Source organism: Coregonus clupeaformis, chromosome 1 (genome assembly GCF_020615455.1).
Source record: "Coregonus clupeaformis isolate EN_2021a chromosome 1, ASM2061545v1, whole genome shotgun sequence".
Taxonomy (NCBI): Eukaryota; Metazoa; Chordata; class Actinopteri; order Salmoniformes; family Salmonidae; genus Coregonus; species Coregonus clupeaformis.
The window spans coordinates 21,471,221-21,489,094 of NC_059192.1; the positions used below are offsets into that span (position 1 = coordinate 21,471,221).

Consider the following 17,874-nt stretch of genomic DNA (forward strand, 5'->3'; position numbering starts at 1 on the left):
TTGAGATAAAAAATGTTACTTGTTAAACAAAATCTCTTTCTTTTTTTAAATTGTATTAGTATAAAATATAATTTCCCCATGTTTTTGAGCATACAATATACAGGTAACTGCCAAAATAAAAGAAACAACCAACATAAAGTGTCTTAATAGGATGTTAGGCCACAACGAGCCAGAACTACTTCAATGCACCTTGGCATAGAAGTGTCTGGAACTCTATTGGATGGATGCAACACCATTCTTCCACATGAAATTCCAGCATTTGGTGTTTTGTTTAATGGTGGTCGAAAAAGCTGTCTCAGGGGACACTCCAGAATCTCCCATAAGTCTTCAATTGGGTTGAGATCTCACACACACACACACACACACACACACACACACACACACACACACACACACACACACACACACACACACACACACACACACACACACACACACACACACACACACACACACACACACACACACACACACACACACACACACACACACACTTTAATCAACCCTTAGCTCCTTAGAGACCCTTCATGGTAGCCAAAAGAATGGGCAACTGGGCATTTTTATACATGACCCTAAGCATGATGGGATGTTAATTGCTTAATTAACTCAGGAACCACACCTATGTGGAAGCACCTGCTTTCAATATACTTTGTATCCCTCATTTACTCAAGTGTTTCCTTTTACCTGTAGCTCAGTATTTGTATAATTAATTTTATACAGTCTTTTTTGCTCATCTTTATCAAGGGTGCCAATCATTTTGGACCTGACTGTACATGTGCATGTGCATCTAACAAAGAGGCACAGATGTATTTCAGATTTCAGCAAGAATGAAACAATTAATAAGTCTTTCAAAACAGACATTAATTTATTGTTTCGACATTTAAAATCTGCACATTTAAACATTAAAGCCCTTAAGACAGTTTTTTGCCCTTTCATATCAGTTACGTACTAGACAGCATACTCACAGGGATGCATAAGCATGTTTTTTTACACTCTATATCAGCAAAGGTAATACACAAACAATAACTCTGCTCACATTTACCTAACAGAGTAGAAAACTGCAGAAGCATCATTTGGCACACAAATGAATGTATTATAAACTGAGTTCAAAACCTGCGTATTATCATTATGACATTTTACAACTAAAATGCAACCGTCGGTTTCAAGGTAGAGGGTGGACAACACTTATAATGTCACATCATGATCATAATATCAGCATTATTGACACAACAACAGCCAAGTGAAATACATATATTTTGAAGATGTACACATTTAGTATGGCCTTAAAACATATTCACATATCTAAACACTGCTAAACTCATTGGACTAGTCTATAATAATGGTAATACAGTATGTGCCTGCCCCAGCATCAGGTGTTACAGCTGAGTCATATGAAGGGTATTACATAAGGGCAGTGTAACTCCTTCATAAACACAACATTATAATAGGATTATAAGCATGACTTAAAGGACATTGAGAAAAAAAAATGTCTACTTCATATTCAGCACTTCAGCACTACCCCAACATCAACTTATGTGAAAATGGCGAGTTTCTATGTTTTGTAGTCAAATAGATGAAGGAAGATACGTTTTACCAATGGCATCATCTGGTGTGATTTCAACCAATGATGAGTAGGCATTGCCTACTAATTGGTTAAAATCACATGATGCACACCAAGATGATGCATGATGTTGGAGTAGTGCTGGAGATGAATAAGAAGTTGAACAATTTTGAAAATTCCATTTAAGACATTTGCCGACTACCAGTCCTGTACAGGCTAGACCGTCTCACTTTGTGTTGGAAGCTAATAAACCTACAGATAAGAGTATGAGATCTATGACACTTGAAGTCACAGCTTGTGATATGGGGGTTCTAAGTAGTGCTTATGAAGGCAGGTGTTAGGCAAGTGTTAGTAGTTACCATTACCCTTCAAAAGAGTCCCGTACTTTAAGCCATGGTAACTACTCTCAGTGTGATACAAACATACATTAAAGAACATGTGCTCACACCAGTATGGCTCTAGAAGGATAGTTAGGAGGGAGATAGTACAGTACAGCTCTATTACAAACATAAAGGAAGACAAACACAAGCTGCCAAGGGTTAAAACTCACTAGTGGTTAAGTGTGCTTACAAGACACTACTTTCTGCATCTACTAGATTTCTAGACAACAACAAAAACTATTTTGCTGTCTTGACCTAAGCCCCTACTTACACAATGTATCCAATGTACACTGGTGGTCATATTTAAAATAGGAGGAAATAAAATGGAATGTGCCTCTTTGTGTAACGTCATAATCTATCTTGCTATGCTGGGTTTTCATACTGGTATATTAGAATGTGGATATTTGCTTCTACCATGTAGAAAAGGAATATCTGTCAAATGTGAAAATCTAAAAAGTTTACCTCCTAGACTCAAATAGTTCTTATATGACAATGCAACTCTTACCACACAGACATTATGATAACCTTCATGACATTCCCTTTAAGAAGCCAAGATAACCTTCATGACCTTCACTTTAAGAAGCAAAGATAACCTTAATTACCTTTCCCTTTAAGAAGCAACGTGGTGCCAGGGGACTTCCCTTTCTTTAATGAACAGATGTAGAAAGACTTACAAAACTAATTGTTGTGATGTAAAGAAAACTGTTTAAAATACAAAAGTGCACAACTCAAACTGCACAATTTAAGACAGGCAGAACCTTAGTGAGTCCCACTATTTCCTGGTACACTTTAAGTACCACCAGAGACTTGAGATTTTAAGAAAATAAATACATTCTTAAGATATATTATTTACAATGGACACATTGTTCCGAGTGTCACTCCCTTCAGTGCGCTCCTCTCCTCTCACCCATTCCCAGAAAATTCCCAACAACTAAAACAAAGAAACTATCCTTCATTAATGCCTTTTGATCGTCACTTCAATATACTTACTATAAGTTAGTGAGACAATTTTCAGCGCTGGTCTAAAGAGCACCAGATTTCACTAGAAGTCAGTCTTTCTGTATGAATGATGTCTTGTGACTGTCAAATTCATTGAACGTGCAGACTGCAAATGCAGTTGTAAACTGCCCTTGGAGACGCCTCAGGCCACATATGGCTGTTTTTCACTGGACTCTGACTGAAGCAGCTGGTCAAAGAGATTGATTAACGAAGCCAAGAAATCAAAATGAAGCGAGTAGTGCATTAGTCAAATAAACTGACCTGCTCTCTGTCTATCGCCTTTTTCAATCTCTGTCTACTCCCTTTTTTTCATTAATTGACCATAGTATATTAAAGTGTGCTGACCATGCACTGGTTCCTCGGTCCACTCTCAGCGACCGTTCTATTATTGTGTAATCCATGGTTCTAGTTGATTAGATGAGCTACAGCTATACAAAGGCGGGGGGGGGGGGTTCGGGGGAGATGGCTTGTCACAACTGGCACTGACCCAGCAACCATTAAAACCAGTTGTGACTCACATCATGGCACAACGCGATATTCTTCTCGACTAGGCACACACTCTAATATGACTTTCCCAGTGTACAACTTGCCTCTGACGAATCCAGACCCTACTCGGCCTTGGATTCCTTGCCAACCTTGTCAGCGGCGCCCCTGAGGTAGGACTTGTAGAAGAACGAGGCGAACAGGACCAGGTAGCTGAGGTACATGAGAGAGCCCCAGGCGATGTTGGGCATGTAGGAGGGACAGCGCACTTCGTGCATCCAGTGGTAGACCAAGCCTAAGACAGCAAGCCCCATCATCATCTGCATGATCTGGGTGGCCGTGATGACCATGGCACAGGGTCGGGGCACCCGGTAACCTGCCGCCCGGGCAGCGTAGTAGGTGTACATGAAGGAGTGGACCAGGTAGTTCATGGTCATGAACCAGCCGCCGCCGGCCACCTGGTCCTTGTAGGAGTACCAGGAGTAGACCAGCACTGTGATGTGGTGGTACCAGTGGAGGAAGATGAGGCGCTGCTTACGGAGCACGATGAAGACCGTGTCGCCTGAGGAGGGAGGTAGGGAGGGAGGGAACCGAAAATCACTTAGTTATACTCTGATGTTTGATCACTTTCTCTCTCTCTCAAACACTAGTGAACACACACAGTATAATAAAAACATTGTGAGGACTGGATATTTGGACCTCACTTCCAAAAATAACCAGGAAAGATGGGATGTAAAGCGCTACACACAAACACACTTGCACACTTGCACACACACACACACACACACACACACACACTCTCACACACACACACACACACACACACCATATTAGGAAGCATACAACAACATCCTAACACACTCCAATAAACTCAAACTGCACACCCTGTACAGTACAAACTAAACAGGCCTAATATATTGAACATCTGTCCCATTCTAGAACACGAGCGTGCCCTTACTGTCTCTTGCTCAGGAAGAGACATAGCACAGTCAATCAGCATCTCTGTCCATTTACCAGCACTATTGCATTCACTGTCTGACTGACAGATAGGTAGAAGTGACTAGATTACTGCTCTGGGAGTGGAGATGGCATCACGTTGCAGCCACACAGCTCTTGAGGTAATAGGCCTCCACTGATCAATGTAAGTGCACTAGAAACTTCCAAGTGCTTCCGGAATCACATAAATAGACAAATTGTTTCAAGTTGGGTTTTTTGTCCTGCACCAGCCTCCTTCTCTCTGATTGGCCCTCTGACGTAATTGACCAATTACAACCCCCTCTATCTCTCCCACTCGTTGGTCAGGGTCACATTGGGTATATAGAAATGTCTTGTATAGATCAGCTCGAGGCGAGCTGACTATTCTACACTGCATGACAGAGAAGTATGTCTGTTCTACATTACATATTTCTATCTGAAGCATTCAGAACGGGACCCTATTTGGGACATTCCTTACCTAGCTCAGGGGCCTTGCTCAGGACGAAGGCGTAGGCCCAGAACTTGCTGACAGGGGCGCTGTAGAAGCTGGTGTCACACACCGACTGCTTAAAACCGCTTTTGTTGAGGACATGGAACATGTACCAACCGGTTCTGACCGCTCCGATGATACTGTGGAATGAAACACATAGATTTACTAAAGAGATAGTGTCAAGTGTTGTGTGTATCTGTTTCAAGTTCCTTGGTGTCCACATCACCAACAAACTATCATGGTCCAAACACACCAAGACAGTCGTGAAGAGGGCACGACAAGACCTTTTCCCCCTCAGGAGACTGAAAAGATTTGTCATGGGTCCCCAGATCCTCAAAAAGTTCTACAGCTGCACCATCGAGAGCATCCTGACCGGTTGCATCACCGCCTGGTATGGCAACTGCTCGGCCTCCGACAGTAAGGCACTACACAGGGTAGTGCGTACGGCCCTGTCACGATCGTTGGAGGAAGTGGACCAATGCGCAGCGTGATGAGTGAACATACTTTATTTAATTCACCACACGAAACAAAACGATACGTGAAGTCCTAGGTAACAGACACTAACCATACACGCAACAAGATCCCACAAAACACTGTGGAAAACAGGCTGCCTAAGTATGGTTCCCAATCAGAGACAACAATCAACAGCTGATTCACGTTGCCTCTGATTGAGAACCACACCGGCCAACATAGAAAACACATCAGCTAGATAATGAACCTAGAACACAAAATCATAGAAACTACACACCCTGGCTCAACATAACAGAGTCCCAGAGCCAGGGCGTGACAGTACCCCCCAAAGGCGCGGACTGCGACCGCGCCAAACATAAACTGAACAGGGGAGGGCCGGGTGGGCATTCCTCCTCGGAGGCGGTTCCGGCTCCGGGCTTGACCACCACCCTCCAACAATCCCCCCGTAGCGCCCCTGGTCTGGTCTGGCCCCGCTGGCTGGAGCTGGACTGGACATCGGTGGAGCGGATTGCTTAGGCTCCGATGTGGAGCAGCTGACCGGTACCTGACCCAGGCACGGGCTGTGCCGGACTGACGACGCGCACCACAGGCTTGGTGCGGGGAGCAGGAACGGGCCGGACCGGGCTGACGACGCACACCACAGGCTTGGTGCGGGGAGCAGGGACGGGCCGAACCGGGCTGACGAAGCGCATTACAGGCTTGGTGCGGGGAGCAGGAACAGGCCGGGCCGGGCTGGCGACGCGCACCATTGGCTTGGTGTGGGGAGCAGGAACAGGCCGGGCCGGGCTGGCGACGCACACCACAGGCTTGGTGCGGGGAGCAGGGACGGGCCGAACCGGGCTGACGAAGCGCACTACAGGCTTGGTGCGGGGAGCAGGAACAGGCCGGGCCGGGCTGGCGACGCGCACCATTGGCTTGGTGCGGGGAGCAGGAACAGGCCGGGCCGGGCTGGCGACGCGCACCATTGGCTTGGTGCGGGGAGCAGGAACAGGCCGGGCCGGACTGGCGACGCGCACCATTGGCTTGGTGCGGGGAGCAGGAACAGGCCGGGCCGGGCTGGCGACGCGCACCATAGGCTTGGTGCGAGAGGCAGGAACAGGCCGGACCGGGCTGGCGACGCGCATCACAGGCTTGGTGCGAGGGACAGGAACAGGCCGGACCGCACTGGGAACACACACCACTGGCCTTACCCGGGGATCAGGAACGGGCCGGACCGGACTGGCAACACACCTCAGTACCTCTCGCCGTGCCTCTACATTCTCCTTCCCTCTACTCGCCAATGGCTCCCGTAACCCGGTGGCCTTCTCTCCTCGTCCACTAACTCGCCCCTTATCTGCCTCCAGCAGTCCCGTTGTCCCACGGTGTGAGCCCCCCTAAAAATGTATTGGGTTCGTCTCTCCCCCGTGGCTATGGCCTCCATGGCTCTCGCCAGACTCTCCAGCCTCTGCTCCCAAGTCCAACCTCTCTCCTCCTCACGCGGCTTGACCCAGTCGAGGTGGATATCCGCTAGAGTTACCTCAGGCGTTGGCTCCTGGACACGCTGCTTGACCCAGTCGAAGTGGATATCCGCTAGAGTTACCTCTGGCGTTGGCTCCTGGACACACTGCTTGGTCCAGTGGACCAATGCGCAGCGTGATGAGTGAACATACTTTATTTAATTCACCACACGAAACAAAACGATACGTGAAGTCCTAGGTAACAGACACTAACCATACACGGAACAAGATCCCACAAAACACTGTGGAAAACATGCTGCCTAAGTATGGTTCCCAATCAGAGACAACAATCAACAGCTGATTCACGTTGCCTCTGATTGAGAACCACACCGGCCAACATAGAAAACACATCAGCTAGATAATGAACCTAGAACACAAAATCATAGAAACTACACACCCTGGCTCAACATAACAGAGTCCCAGAGCCAGGGCGTGACAGGCCCAGTACATCACTGGGGCCAAGCTTCCTGCCATCCAGGACCTATATACTAGGCGGTGTCAGAGGAAGGCCCAAAAATGTTTCAAAGACTCCAGTCACCCAAGTCATAGACTAACCTGTACCCCCGCACATTGACTCGGTACCGGTACCCCCTGTATATAGCCTCGGTATTGTTCTTTTATTGTGTTACTTTTTATTTAATTTTTTACTTTAGTTTATTTAGTAAATATTTTCTTAACTTTATTTCTTGAACTGTATTGTTGGTTAAGGGCTTGTAAGTAAGCATTTCACGGTAAAGTCTACACCTGTTGTATTCGGCGCATGTGACAAATAACATTTGATTTGATTTGATTTGCCCAGTCTAACTATAGGGAATTCACAGTTAAATACAAGTATTTGGTATAGGAAAAAACGTCAACACAAGTATAATGCCCATGATCGATCACAGTTGACTGTAAGTAAGTATTTTGTACACGAATTCAGTTCATATTTCTATCTTGCTGCTATTCGATACACCTGAACTGTCAGCTTTGTGGTTGTCATAACGTAATGCGCTATACATCGCTCAACTATATTTTATACTGTCAGCTATGCGTTGCCATGATGCAATGTGAAATACCTCTCAAATATATGAACTGTCACTGTTGCGGTTGCCATGGCGTTCTAAACCTGAAACCAAGATAAACGAGATAAGACATATCAGTGGGTCACATCTCCAGTTGGCTGTGCTTCCCCGTCTCCAACTATTTTAGACCTCCATTAAGTCCAACCAAGACTTAGACACACATGCTCTTACTTTGTAAACAGGATGCGTATGCTTAGTAAACACTGTATCGATTTGTAGCTTTCCTTCTCATCTGAAAGAACACTGTGGCTACTTACAGCGTGAGGTCATTTCAGTTGGGACACCCTATGAAAACATATCACCTCTCCTTAAAGATCAATTGTAGACCACAAGGCCTGTAATGTAACAATGATCCAGTGATATTCCAGGAAGCCATCCCCAAACCCATGTAACTAAACACCTCAGTCAAACAGTGGGAACAACACTAGAAGAGACACCCAAGAGACACAGTTGACATTTTGAGGGTGCAGAACAGTGGAGGCTGCTGGAGTGGAATGGCTGGAATGGAGTGAATGGAATGGTATCAAACACACGTGTTTGATACCATTCCATTCACTCCATTCCAGCCATTAGTATGAGCCATCCTCCCCTCAGCAGCCTCCACTGGTGCAGAACTATTGAAGCTGCTCTGAAAACTGCACAGTCATGGGCGATTAATGTATCAACGTTATCAATTATCTAGTTTCACATGCACAAGTACAGTGAAATGCCTTTCTTGCAAACGCAAAACCCAGCAATGCAATAATCAATAACAATGTATAACTTTTTTTTTTTTATTACACGAGAAATAATAATAAGAAATATGAAATACACAATAAAGTAAGTACGTAAGTAAGCATACTATATTCAGGAAATATTTAAAAAGTCAGCTCCAATACCATATTTACAGTACATGTGCATACTGGAGTGATGGAGGTAGATATGTATAGGGGTAAGGTGACTAGGCAACAGGATATAAGATAAACAGAGTAGCAGCAGCTTGCATGTGAGTGGATGTGCGGGTGTGTAGAGTCAGTATAAATGTATGTGCATATTATGTGTGAGTGAGAAAATGATGGAGTGAGTGTTTGTGTGTATGTTGGAGTGACAGTGGGTGTGAGTGTGTAGGGCCCTGTGAGTGTGCATAGAGTGCAAATACTGAAATAAAAGGTCAATAAAGATACAAGGTAAACTCGGTCCGTGTAGCTATTTTGTTAGCTATTTATCAGCTGTATTGCTTGGGGATAGAAGCTGTTCAAGAGCGTGTTGGTGCCTGTTTGAGTCAGTTGGTGTCAGACTTGGTAACTAATTACCTATAACTATGTTATCAATGGTAACTACATATCAATAACACCATTATCAACATTAACTATATGTAACAACATTATCTATAGTAACTTCCTACATATAACAACTTTATCAATGGTAACTACCTATCTATACATTATCTATGGTAACTACCTAACACCAACATCATCATTGGTAACTACCTATCTATTACAGACCAGTAGTCTACTCTTAAAAACCCCATGTGGTAGAATGTTGCAGTGGTGGTGCAGTAATGAGTATATCAAGTGTTTCATATGCCGAGGACACGCTATCCTGTCCAGCTAGCAGCAGCGGGATGAGTGGGCAGGTTATGCCCACGGCTCTGTGATTAGGATTAACAGCTGGCACAGCAGGTGGCATGGGCACGGTGATGATGCACCGCTGTGACATACCAAAACTGTGGCACTCCAAAACAGCCCTGACTCCTCCTTAAAGGGGCCATCTGCAATTGCTACATCATTTTTTTTACTTATAAATGAATGATATGTACCCATTGATTCTTGAAGAATATAATTTATAAATGCCTCATGAGCTTAGTTCGACTGTAATACCCCATCAGAACCCCAAATATAATATTGTTTTACTCCAATGTTTGTAAACAAAGTAAATGTAAACATACACTATATAGCCTCAAAAATGGTTAAAACTATCATTTTTATATCATGGATGGTCAGTCCTAGCATCAATAGCACTGTCTATGAATTTCAGTGGTTACATTTCTCCAGCCCCATCCCTCAGCTTTTTACCAAAACAGGGGCGGGGACTCTGTTATTGTTTCAAATGCTGTTTGCCACTTTAATGATAAGGATAACAGATTGGATTTAATATAGCACTTTTACAGCATTATACAGTACATTGTTTGACCAAAACTCACCTCACCTGGGTAAGAGCCATTTTGCTCTAGAACTGTGGTTCCCAAAAAAAGTTTTACCGTGGCACACCTTGATGAGATCATTTGTATTTTTTTCTATATATTTTTTTAGTAGCAAATGACCTCCATCTCATCTGACGCATACTGCAAATCATATATTTTCTATGACAAACATTTTTTATAGATTAAATAGGATTTATTGGAATATTTTCATAGTTCCTTACTCATGATGATTCATTTGTATGTGCCCCTTTAAGAGTGTCCTGCAAAACTGGATTATGATATTTTCTCCGGTAAAATATGTCTTTAGTTTTAAACCGTTTGGGCTAGAGATGAGCGGTTTTCTGCATTGGAAGGTGCAACCAGGGACACAAAGCCCTGCTCCGTTTGTTTCTGTGCTAAGGGATCTCACAGGCAAAGTAAAATGATACAAATGATAATGTGCTTGTGATGCGCGCCCCTCAAATGATAATCAATGTAACAACAGCCTGTGCGCACTGGTCTTGAAACAACGATACAGATGTAACCATGTGCCATTTATTATCTGAGCAGACTAGTGCTCCCATGTCAAAATTCCATGTGGATTCCACAGGCCACATTTATAAGTGAGAGTTCCAAAAAATAATAAAGATTAGGAAAAGTTTTGCGGCACACCTGAGAGTTCCTCAAGGCACACCAGTGTGCTGCGCCACACCGGTTGAAAACCACTGCTCTAAGAAAGCTCACCAAACATCAGCTAGTGTCAGTCAGAATGGTTGTGTGTCTTCTAAGGATTTGGGGAGGAAAGGGACATCACCTTGATGACATATGTTGGTTGGGTATTAATATAGGTTCGCAACCAATTATATGTAAATTAAAGTCAAAGATTTCCTAGCAACACAGCAGTGTTGCAATAGTATACACTCTTAGAAAAAAGGTGCTATCTAGAACCAAAAAGGGTTCTTCTGCTGTCCCCATTGAATAACCTTTTGAAGAACCCCTTTTGGTTAAAGTTAAAACCCTTTTGGTTCCAGGTAGAACCCTTTTGGGTTCCATGTATAACCCTTTCCACAGAGGGTTCTACATGGAACCTAAAAGAGTTCTACCTGGAATCAAAAAGGGTTCTACCTGGGACTAAAAAGGGTTCTCCTATGGGGACAGCCGCAGAACCCTTTTGGAACCCTTTTTTCTAAGAGTGTACCTGTAATCATCCTAAAACTGCATTATCAGACACTAATTCTACTTTGTGTAGTAAGTGTGTACAGATAGCATAGCCAACAAATCCGCTAAAGAATGTGTTGACAGTTGACAGACCTTGAATTGGCCTGAACATTCTCTCACATAGACACATTTATACAGTACATTATTAACCCTCCATTACTCACAAAATGTTTCTAATCTTCTGAACATAAATGTAGATCTCGTTTTGGCACCGTTTATTTTAAATCTGCACAAAGAATCTCCTTCTCGTGGATGTCCTTAAAGAAGAGTCATTATAAAGGAGAAGTTTTGAGATATCGCTCTAGAAATCCCAATTTTTACGTAGTTCATGTGTGTTTAGAAGAGGAAAATGTCACCCCTAAATCAAGTCAGTTTAAACACTGTTTTGGTTAATTATGAGAGAGATCTAGTTCTATATACAAACATTTATGTGGACAACATTTACCTTGCTGAGGTTAGCAAGGATGAGGGAGGATAATGAAGCTAACCACCACCAGCGCTCAGTAAGAGCTTCAATCAGACTGATTGGTTGATTGATTGATTGATTGATTGGTTTGATGATGCTTAGAAAAACACATAAAGCCATTTTACTGAAACACAGTGGTCAGTGTGTGTCACTCACCTGAAGATGGCCAGACTGAGTGACCAGAGGACGAGGGGTCGGCGCAGGTTTAGCTTGGGCCTCTCTCTCATGAAGTGTTGGCCCCCGAAGATGATCGCAGCATACAGCCCACAGAACATAAACGACTTGCTCCTATTCAGAAAAAAAAAAAAAAAAACATGTCACCAAACCAGTTCTTAAGTGATTACTGTAATTACCTGTGCCCTAGGTCATGATTTAGATGAGAGCAGGGTGGAAATGCAAACAAGCTTTAATCTAGTTTAAACTCCAACAATGCATGTATGTGATCAATGATCACTGTGAATGGATGAGCCAGTCTTTAGCAGACTTTTGTGATTGGCACTGCAGTTGACATTTCTAGTTCCTTTTGCTTGGTGGCAGTACGCTGAATGTACACAGCAAGCTACAAGGCGAGCTAAGCTAAACCCAATCATCTATATAAATTCCTACTATTAAACAGATTACAGAGATCAACAGAGATCAGGATTGGGCTGGTCCACTGGGCACAGGGCAGTGACATGGCCTCTAGACCACCCCGACTTCTGTCCATCCATGTCAAGGCTCTATTTTACAGTCCCCATCCCCATTCATAGTCATGGAGCCAAGGACTAACCAAGTTTAGATGTTGACATACTGACCAGAACTTCTACTACTGCAGCCCGTGGGTAATGAGGAGGCAATTAGATTGAGTAAACATCGCTCCGGTCTAAAATCAACTGTGATGCTATGTGAAAACAGCTGGGAGCAGGTTGCAGTGAGAATACTAGATAGATCACGGACTGGACCAAATGTTTACCAAAAAGTTAAATTGAGGCGAAAAGGGCTGAATACTAAAAAGCAATGACGTGTGTGCTGCAGAGGGGGTTTACTTTGAGGACAGACCAGATGACTAATCCAGATTGACAGAGTATATTAAACTGAGAAGATGTTGTTGCTTGACCCAGTTTAGTAGGGCTATATACAGGGCTAAATACAGTAGGACTTCAATGGTCATTCTCTGTCTGTCCGAAAGGGAGGATGAAACTTTCATTAGACTGATGAAGGATTCTATAGGGAAGCATTAAGAGCAATAACATCACTGTGTCTATGCATTACAGAGAGGGAATGTGTGATGGGCAATACAGAGGGAGAGAGAGATAATGAAGCGACAAGAAGCAGTCATTGTATCCTTGTGTGGTGAAGGAGTCAGGACAAATACAATGTGTGGGCCACCATCTTTTACTCCTTGAAAGAGAGAAAGGGAGGGTCCTGTGGGAGCAAATGTTCCCAGAAAGCAGAAATACCTGCCTTTTTAGATAGCTACAGTATCTTGTTTGACTAATCAGCAGAATACATGCTGAAACAAGTCTAGCCCATTAATTACACCGTCGTAGGCCAGGATGTCACATGCTGCACTAGATGTGGTTTTCAGCTACTCCGGCTCCTCCCCTTTTGATGCTTTGCTGTAGCCTACACACATCAGCTCGATCTGAGGAATGCATGGGCAGGGTGAATTTACTTGGCTAGCACTGCACATTTACAGGAGTGTATTCATTACGGAAACCATTTACCGTTTAAGAACCAAACGGAAGCAAACAGAGCAAAACAAGAGTTTCTATTGGACAAATTCAGGTAGGTCCCTCCCCGTTTCGTTCCGTTTAAGAAACAACAGCGTTGGCGGAATGAATATACCCCTGGACTTTTACAATCCACATTTGACAGCTTGCTTGCCACTGAGACTGAAACACAACACTGTCTCTCAGTCAGAAAATGCAAACAAGGAGCCAAAGTAAGTCTGTGCAAGAATGTGGTCTTACTGGGTCTCAACGTTTCCTTAGTGATATGTTAACAGAGGACAAAAATTACTTCCCCACACATTTCCATTGGACACAAAGAGAAACACTTGAGACCATTTTGGTTTGTGTGCTCAATACTAATTTGATGGGGAGAAGTGACATGCCTTTGGGTTGATATTAAAACAGTTACAAAATGTAGGCCTATTGATATCCTATAATGTATCTACCCCTATGTATTTAACAGTAATCATCACATTAGATATTTAGTAATCATTCATTGCTTGTGACTGCATGTGCATGTTACACAAACTGAAGTGAACAGCAGTATGACAGGCTATACGTTGAGTTTCACGTCATATTGTAGTAACAATGGTTGCGTTCCTATGCTTAGACTTTGCTGACGCCTGACAGATCTAACAACGCCTGGACAGTTACTCTAAAGCATCATCTGACCACATGATATGTTATAGCAATTTCTCAGTCGATGACGTGGCCAGAACCATTGGTTGTTGCGTCACCTCGCCTTAGCTGTGGAACTCGCCCATTGCTTTCGGGCCCCAGATTGCTATAACATATGATGTGCTTAGCTGATACCTATCCAGGCATTGTAAGATCTGGCATGTGTTAGCCCTGACGAGTCCCCAACAACCGGTTGTTCCGGTTTTCAGGGGAAATGGAAAGAGAGCCTGTAACATGACTTCCGCTTTTGGACGTTAACAAGGCACTCCATCTTAACTCCTCCTCCACATTTACTGGATTGGTTGAACAGTGCAGGAGAGAACCTTCTTCTCGTCAAGACCAGTATGTAGGGGATCTAGTTTATTTTATGTCTGCTACGTTAGGTTAGGCATGCATCAGCAACACCTGGGCAGAGGAATGCGTCCAATGTACTGTAAGCAGTGAAAGGGATGGCTTCTGCATCATGTGATGGATCAAAGGTTGTTTTAACATTCATAAAACATAGCCAGTTATCAACAAACCATGCACATGAAAACTGAAGGTAAGTTCAGAAGGTGGCATCCTCAATGACATCTGAAAAGGGGCGGGAGAACAACAATAATAAGTATTTCAATTTACAGTAGCAGGGCCATCTGGCAATTCTGGCAAATGCCAGATGGGCTGGACCATTTTTTTGTTGGGTGGCCTGGTCGAAATTGACACACACACACAAAATAATACATACATATATTATAATTTTTGGGGTCATGGCCTGCAGCCCATGGGCCTGTAATTTTTTAAAAGATTGAGCAATTTCTCTATTATATTAATCTATAATGAGCCTTTGGCTGATCAGTGGACAATGGCCACCCCCCTACCCAGATGGGCCAGCCCATTTTTCTGACAGGCTGAGCTGAGGTCACGCAAACTCACATTCAAAGTCAAACGTGGCATCAGCAAAGAGACCTGCTCCAACTCATCAGTTAGATAGCCGTCTCCCGAGTGGCGCAGTGGTCTAAGGCACTGCATCGCAGTGCTAGCTGTGCCACTAGAGATCCTGGTTCGAATCCAGGCTCTGTCGTAGCCGGCCGTGACCGGGAGACCCATGGGGCGGCGCACAATTGGCCCAGGGTAGGGGAGGGAATGGCCGGCAGGGATGTTGGTAGAGCATGGTGTTTGCAACGCCAGGGTTGTGGTTTCGATTCCCGCGGGAGGCCAGTATGAAAAATAAATACAAATATGTATGTACTCACTAACTGTAAGTCGCTCTGGATAAGAGCGTCTGCTAAATGACTAAAATGTAAATGTAATAGCCAAGCTCATGGATTGTAAAAAATGGCAAGGCTGCCTATAAATGTAAAAAGAGCACATTCTACAATGTCACCTCACTCAAAATGTCATTTGAAAGTGTGGCAAAACCATGATTTGGTCAAACAGCAAAGTTACCCTCATGTTTCCTGTAATGAAAGTGTCTGCCTTGCCCCTGTGCCTGTTTCGCCAAGGCCTGCTGGTGTTATGAGTGAGCCACTCTCCTCTTCCCAGTGCGCTAGAGAGAAAAATGTGTTCTGATCGTATAACATTTCAAAACGCAATTGCGGGAAAAACACAGCTTCGGAAGCTTCATCCCCTTGTCCCTGTCAAAGAGAGGAGGGCCTCAGCATTCTGTAAGTATCATTGTTATTTCTGTTGGATGAATACATGGCTATTAGCAGTGGGTATCATATTTAGAGTTAGCGATCTAATTCATGTGTTTTGAGTTTCAACTTCCTCAGGTGTTGAACCCAAGTTAATTAGCCTATGATATTAGTTAGTGCACATAAAGATGTAGGTCATCTCTATTGACCCCCAAAAAATCAGGAAAGGAGTCCTAATTTGACAGTAAAATATAGCAACTATAGCCTAAGTCACTAGCTTGGCTTTCATAACGTATAAGTGTTAAGCAGACAGGCAGACAGACAGACAGACAGACACAGACAGACAGAGAACATGAAGAAGCACAGAGTGACAGCAGAGAAGATGCTGAGACAGATTGACAGCACAACAGGGAGGCAAACAAAATGGCTAGAGGCATAGTTATAGCGGTGAGTTGTATCTCCAAAGGTATTTTTACATATTGTATTTGTTTTAAACATGAGCTGATTAAAAAAGAGGAGGAGGACCATGTCCCGCCAGTCACTGGTACATAAATATTTGGGCAACGCTGTACTGCACTGCCAATGTTATGCGTTAGCACTACTGCCTGTGTCCACTCCCGAGTGGCGCAGTGGTCTAAGGCACTGTATCGCAGTGCTAGCTGTGCCACTAGAGATCCTGGTTCGAATCAAGGCTCTGTCGTAGCCGGCCGCGACCGGGAGACCCATGGGGCGGCGCACAATTGGCCCAGCGTCGTCCAGGGTAGGGGAGGGAATGGCCGGCAGGGATGTTGGTAGAGCATGGTGTTTGCAACGCCAGGGTTGTGGTTTTTTTTTTCCCGTGGGGGGCCAGTATGAAAAATTAATAAAAATAAAATAGATTATAATAATAATAATAATGTATGCACTCACTAACTGTAAGTTGCGCTGGATAAGAGCGTCTGCTAAATGACTAAAATGTAAATGTCTAAGTAGGGTTTGTAGGGTCAGGGTGTAGTAAGGTGTATTTGTGGTGATGGGTTGTGTGTGTATGGTTGGTGGTGAGTTGGTGGCACACCCAGTGGTGTGGTCTAGTAAAATGCCGGGGCCGAATTATTGTCCCAGTCTTCCCCTGTACAGTAGCCTCAAAGACAATTATATCTGTTGTAGCCTTATGTATCAATTATTGACTAAACGTTACTTTGTAGCATAATCAAAACCCACACAACACATTGTATCCACTCTTCGGTAGCGTACAAATGGAAAAAGCGCGCGACAGTTAGGAATCAAATTGACGAATGTGGCCAATAAAATGTTTTGCCTGCATGGCGTGTAGGCTAAATAATGACATTGTGTGTGGATGAGAGCTCAGCCAACATTGGCGGCGACAAGGTGAGAATTCGCCGGCTTTAGACCACGTAGGCTAGGCTACTTATTTATCCAGATGTGTTTGGGTGAATTGGTAGTCTACTTACCAGTTTTCTTGCATCCATTCGAGAGCCCCCTTTTCATCGAATTTTCTTTCGAAATCGTATTCTGCAAGAGGGATGTTCTCTGTCTCGTTCATTTTCGTAACAATTTCAGTTTCTTCCCGTTAAAACTCCTGGTCTATGTTTACACACTTTTAACATTTAAAACTGCTTAAAAAGCCCACGATTAATCTATCAAACCAACAGATACCAATTGCATTCTCTGTGTTTCGGAGCAAATGGGAGGATGCGGTAGAGATGCACTTTCCGGCTGTCACTCACGCATGGTGGCCGAGCGCGAGCACGTCCCAATGACGGTAGAGCCTGGTTTTAATGTTTATGTGTATGGCACGTCCCCTCTGTCTCACGGATTCAAAGTTAAAGTGATGGAGGGAGAGAAGGCAGAGCTTGAATCGGACGTCTAATCGTGCTCTCATGGTGGTCTCAACTGGATGGTCAATCAATGACTAGGATTTGGCTCATGATTGAAACAAAGGCCAAATTGTTCGCATGTTTCATTCAATTTGACTGATTCAACACATGCAAACACCTGTCTGAGAGTAGGCTACCCTATGCCAAACATATTGAGTCCCCTCTAGGGATGCGTTGGCCAGTCAGACAGGGAATAGTTATATTATCAGTTATGCACTATTAATAAATAA

General features: G+C 43.9%; 1 protein-coding gene across 1 annotated transcript; it reads right to left on the bottom strand.

The window, feature by feature from the left end:
- Positions 1-846: 846 nt before the first annotated feature.
- Positions 847-17,508, bottom strand: LOC121542418 (elongation of very long chain fatty acids protein 6-like). Its single transcript, XM_041851844.2, has 4 exons — positions 17,219-17,508; positions 11,921-12,052; positions 4,877-5,028; positions 847-3,985 (listed from the first exon to the last, which is right to left on the bottom strand). Exons 1-4 carry the CDS (start codon positions 17,308-17,310, stop codon positions 3,549-3,551), a joined length of 813 nt encoding a protein of 270 aa, XP_041707778.1. The 5' UTR covers positions 17,311-17,508; the 3' UTR covers positions 847-3,548.
- Between the last annotated feature and the right edge of the window lie 366 nt (positions 17,509-17,874).

Excerpts from the sequence above, each read along its gene's own strand:
- LOC121542418 (XM_041851844.2), bottom strand. The coding sequence starts at position 17,310 with ATGAACGAGACAGAGAACATCCCTCTTGCAGAATACGATTTCGAAAGA. Across the intron at positions 12,053-17,218 it reads GAATGGATGCAAGAAAACTG|GAGCAAGTCGTTTATGTTCT; the intron begins GTAAGTAGACTA and ends TTTTCTGAATAG. Across the intron at positions 3,986-4,876 it reads GAGCAAGGCCCCTGAGCTAG|GCGACACGGTCTTCATCGTG; the intron begins GTAAGGAATGTC and ends CTCCCTCCTCAG.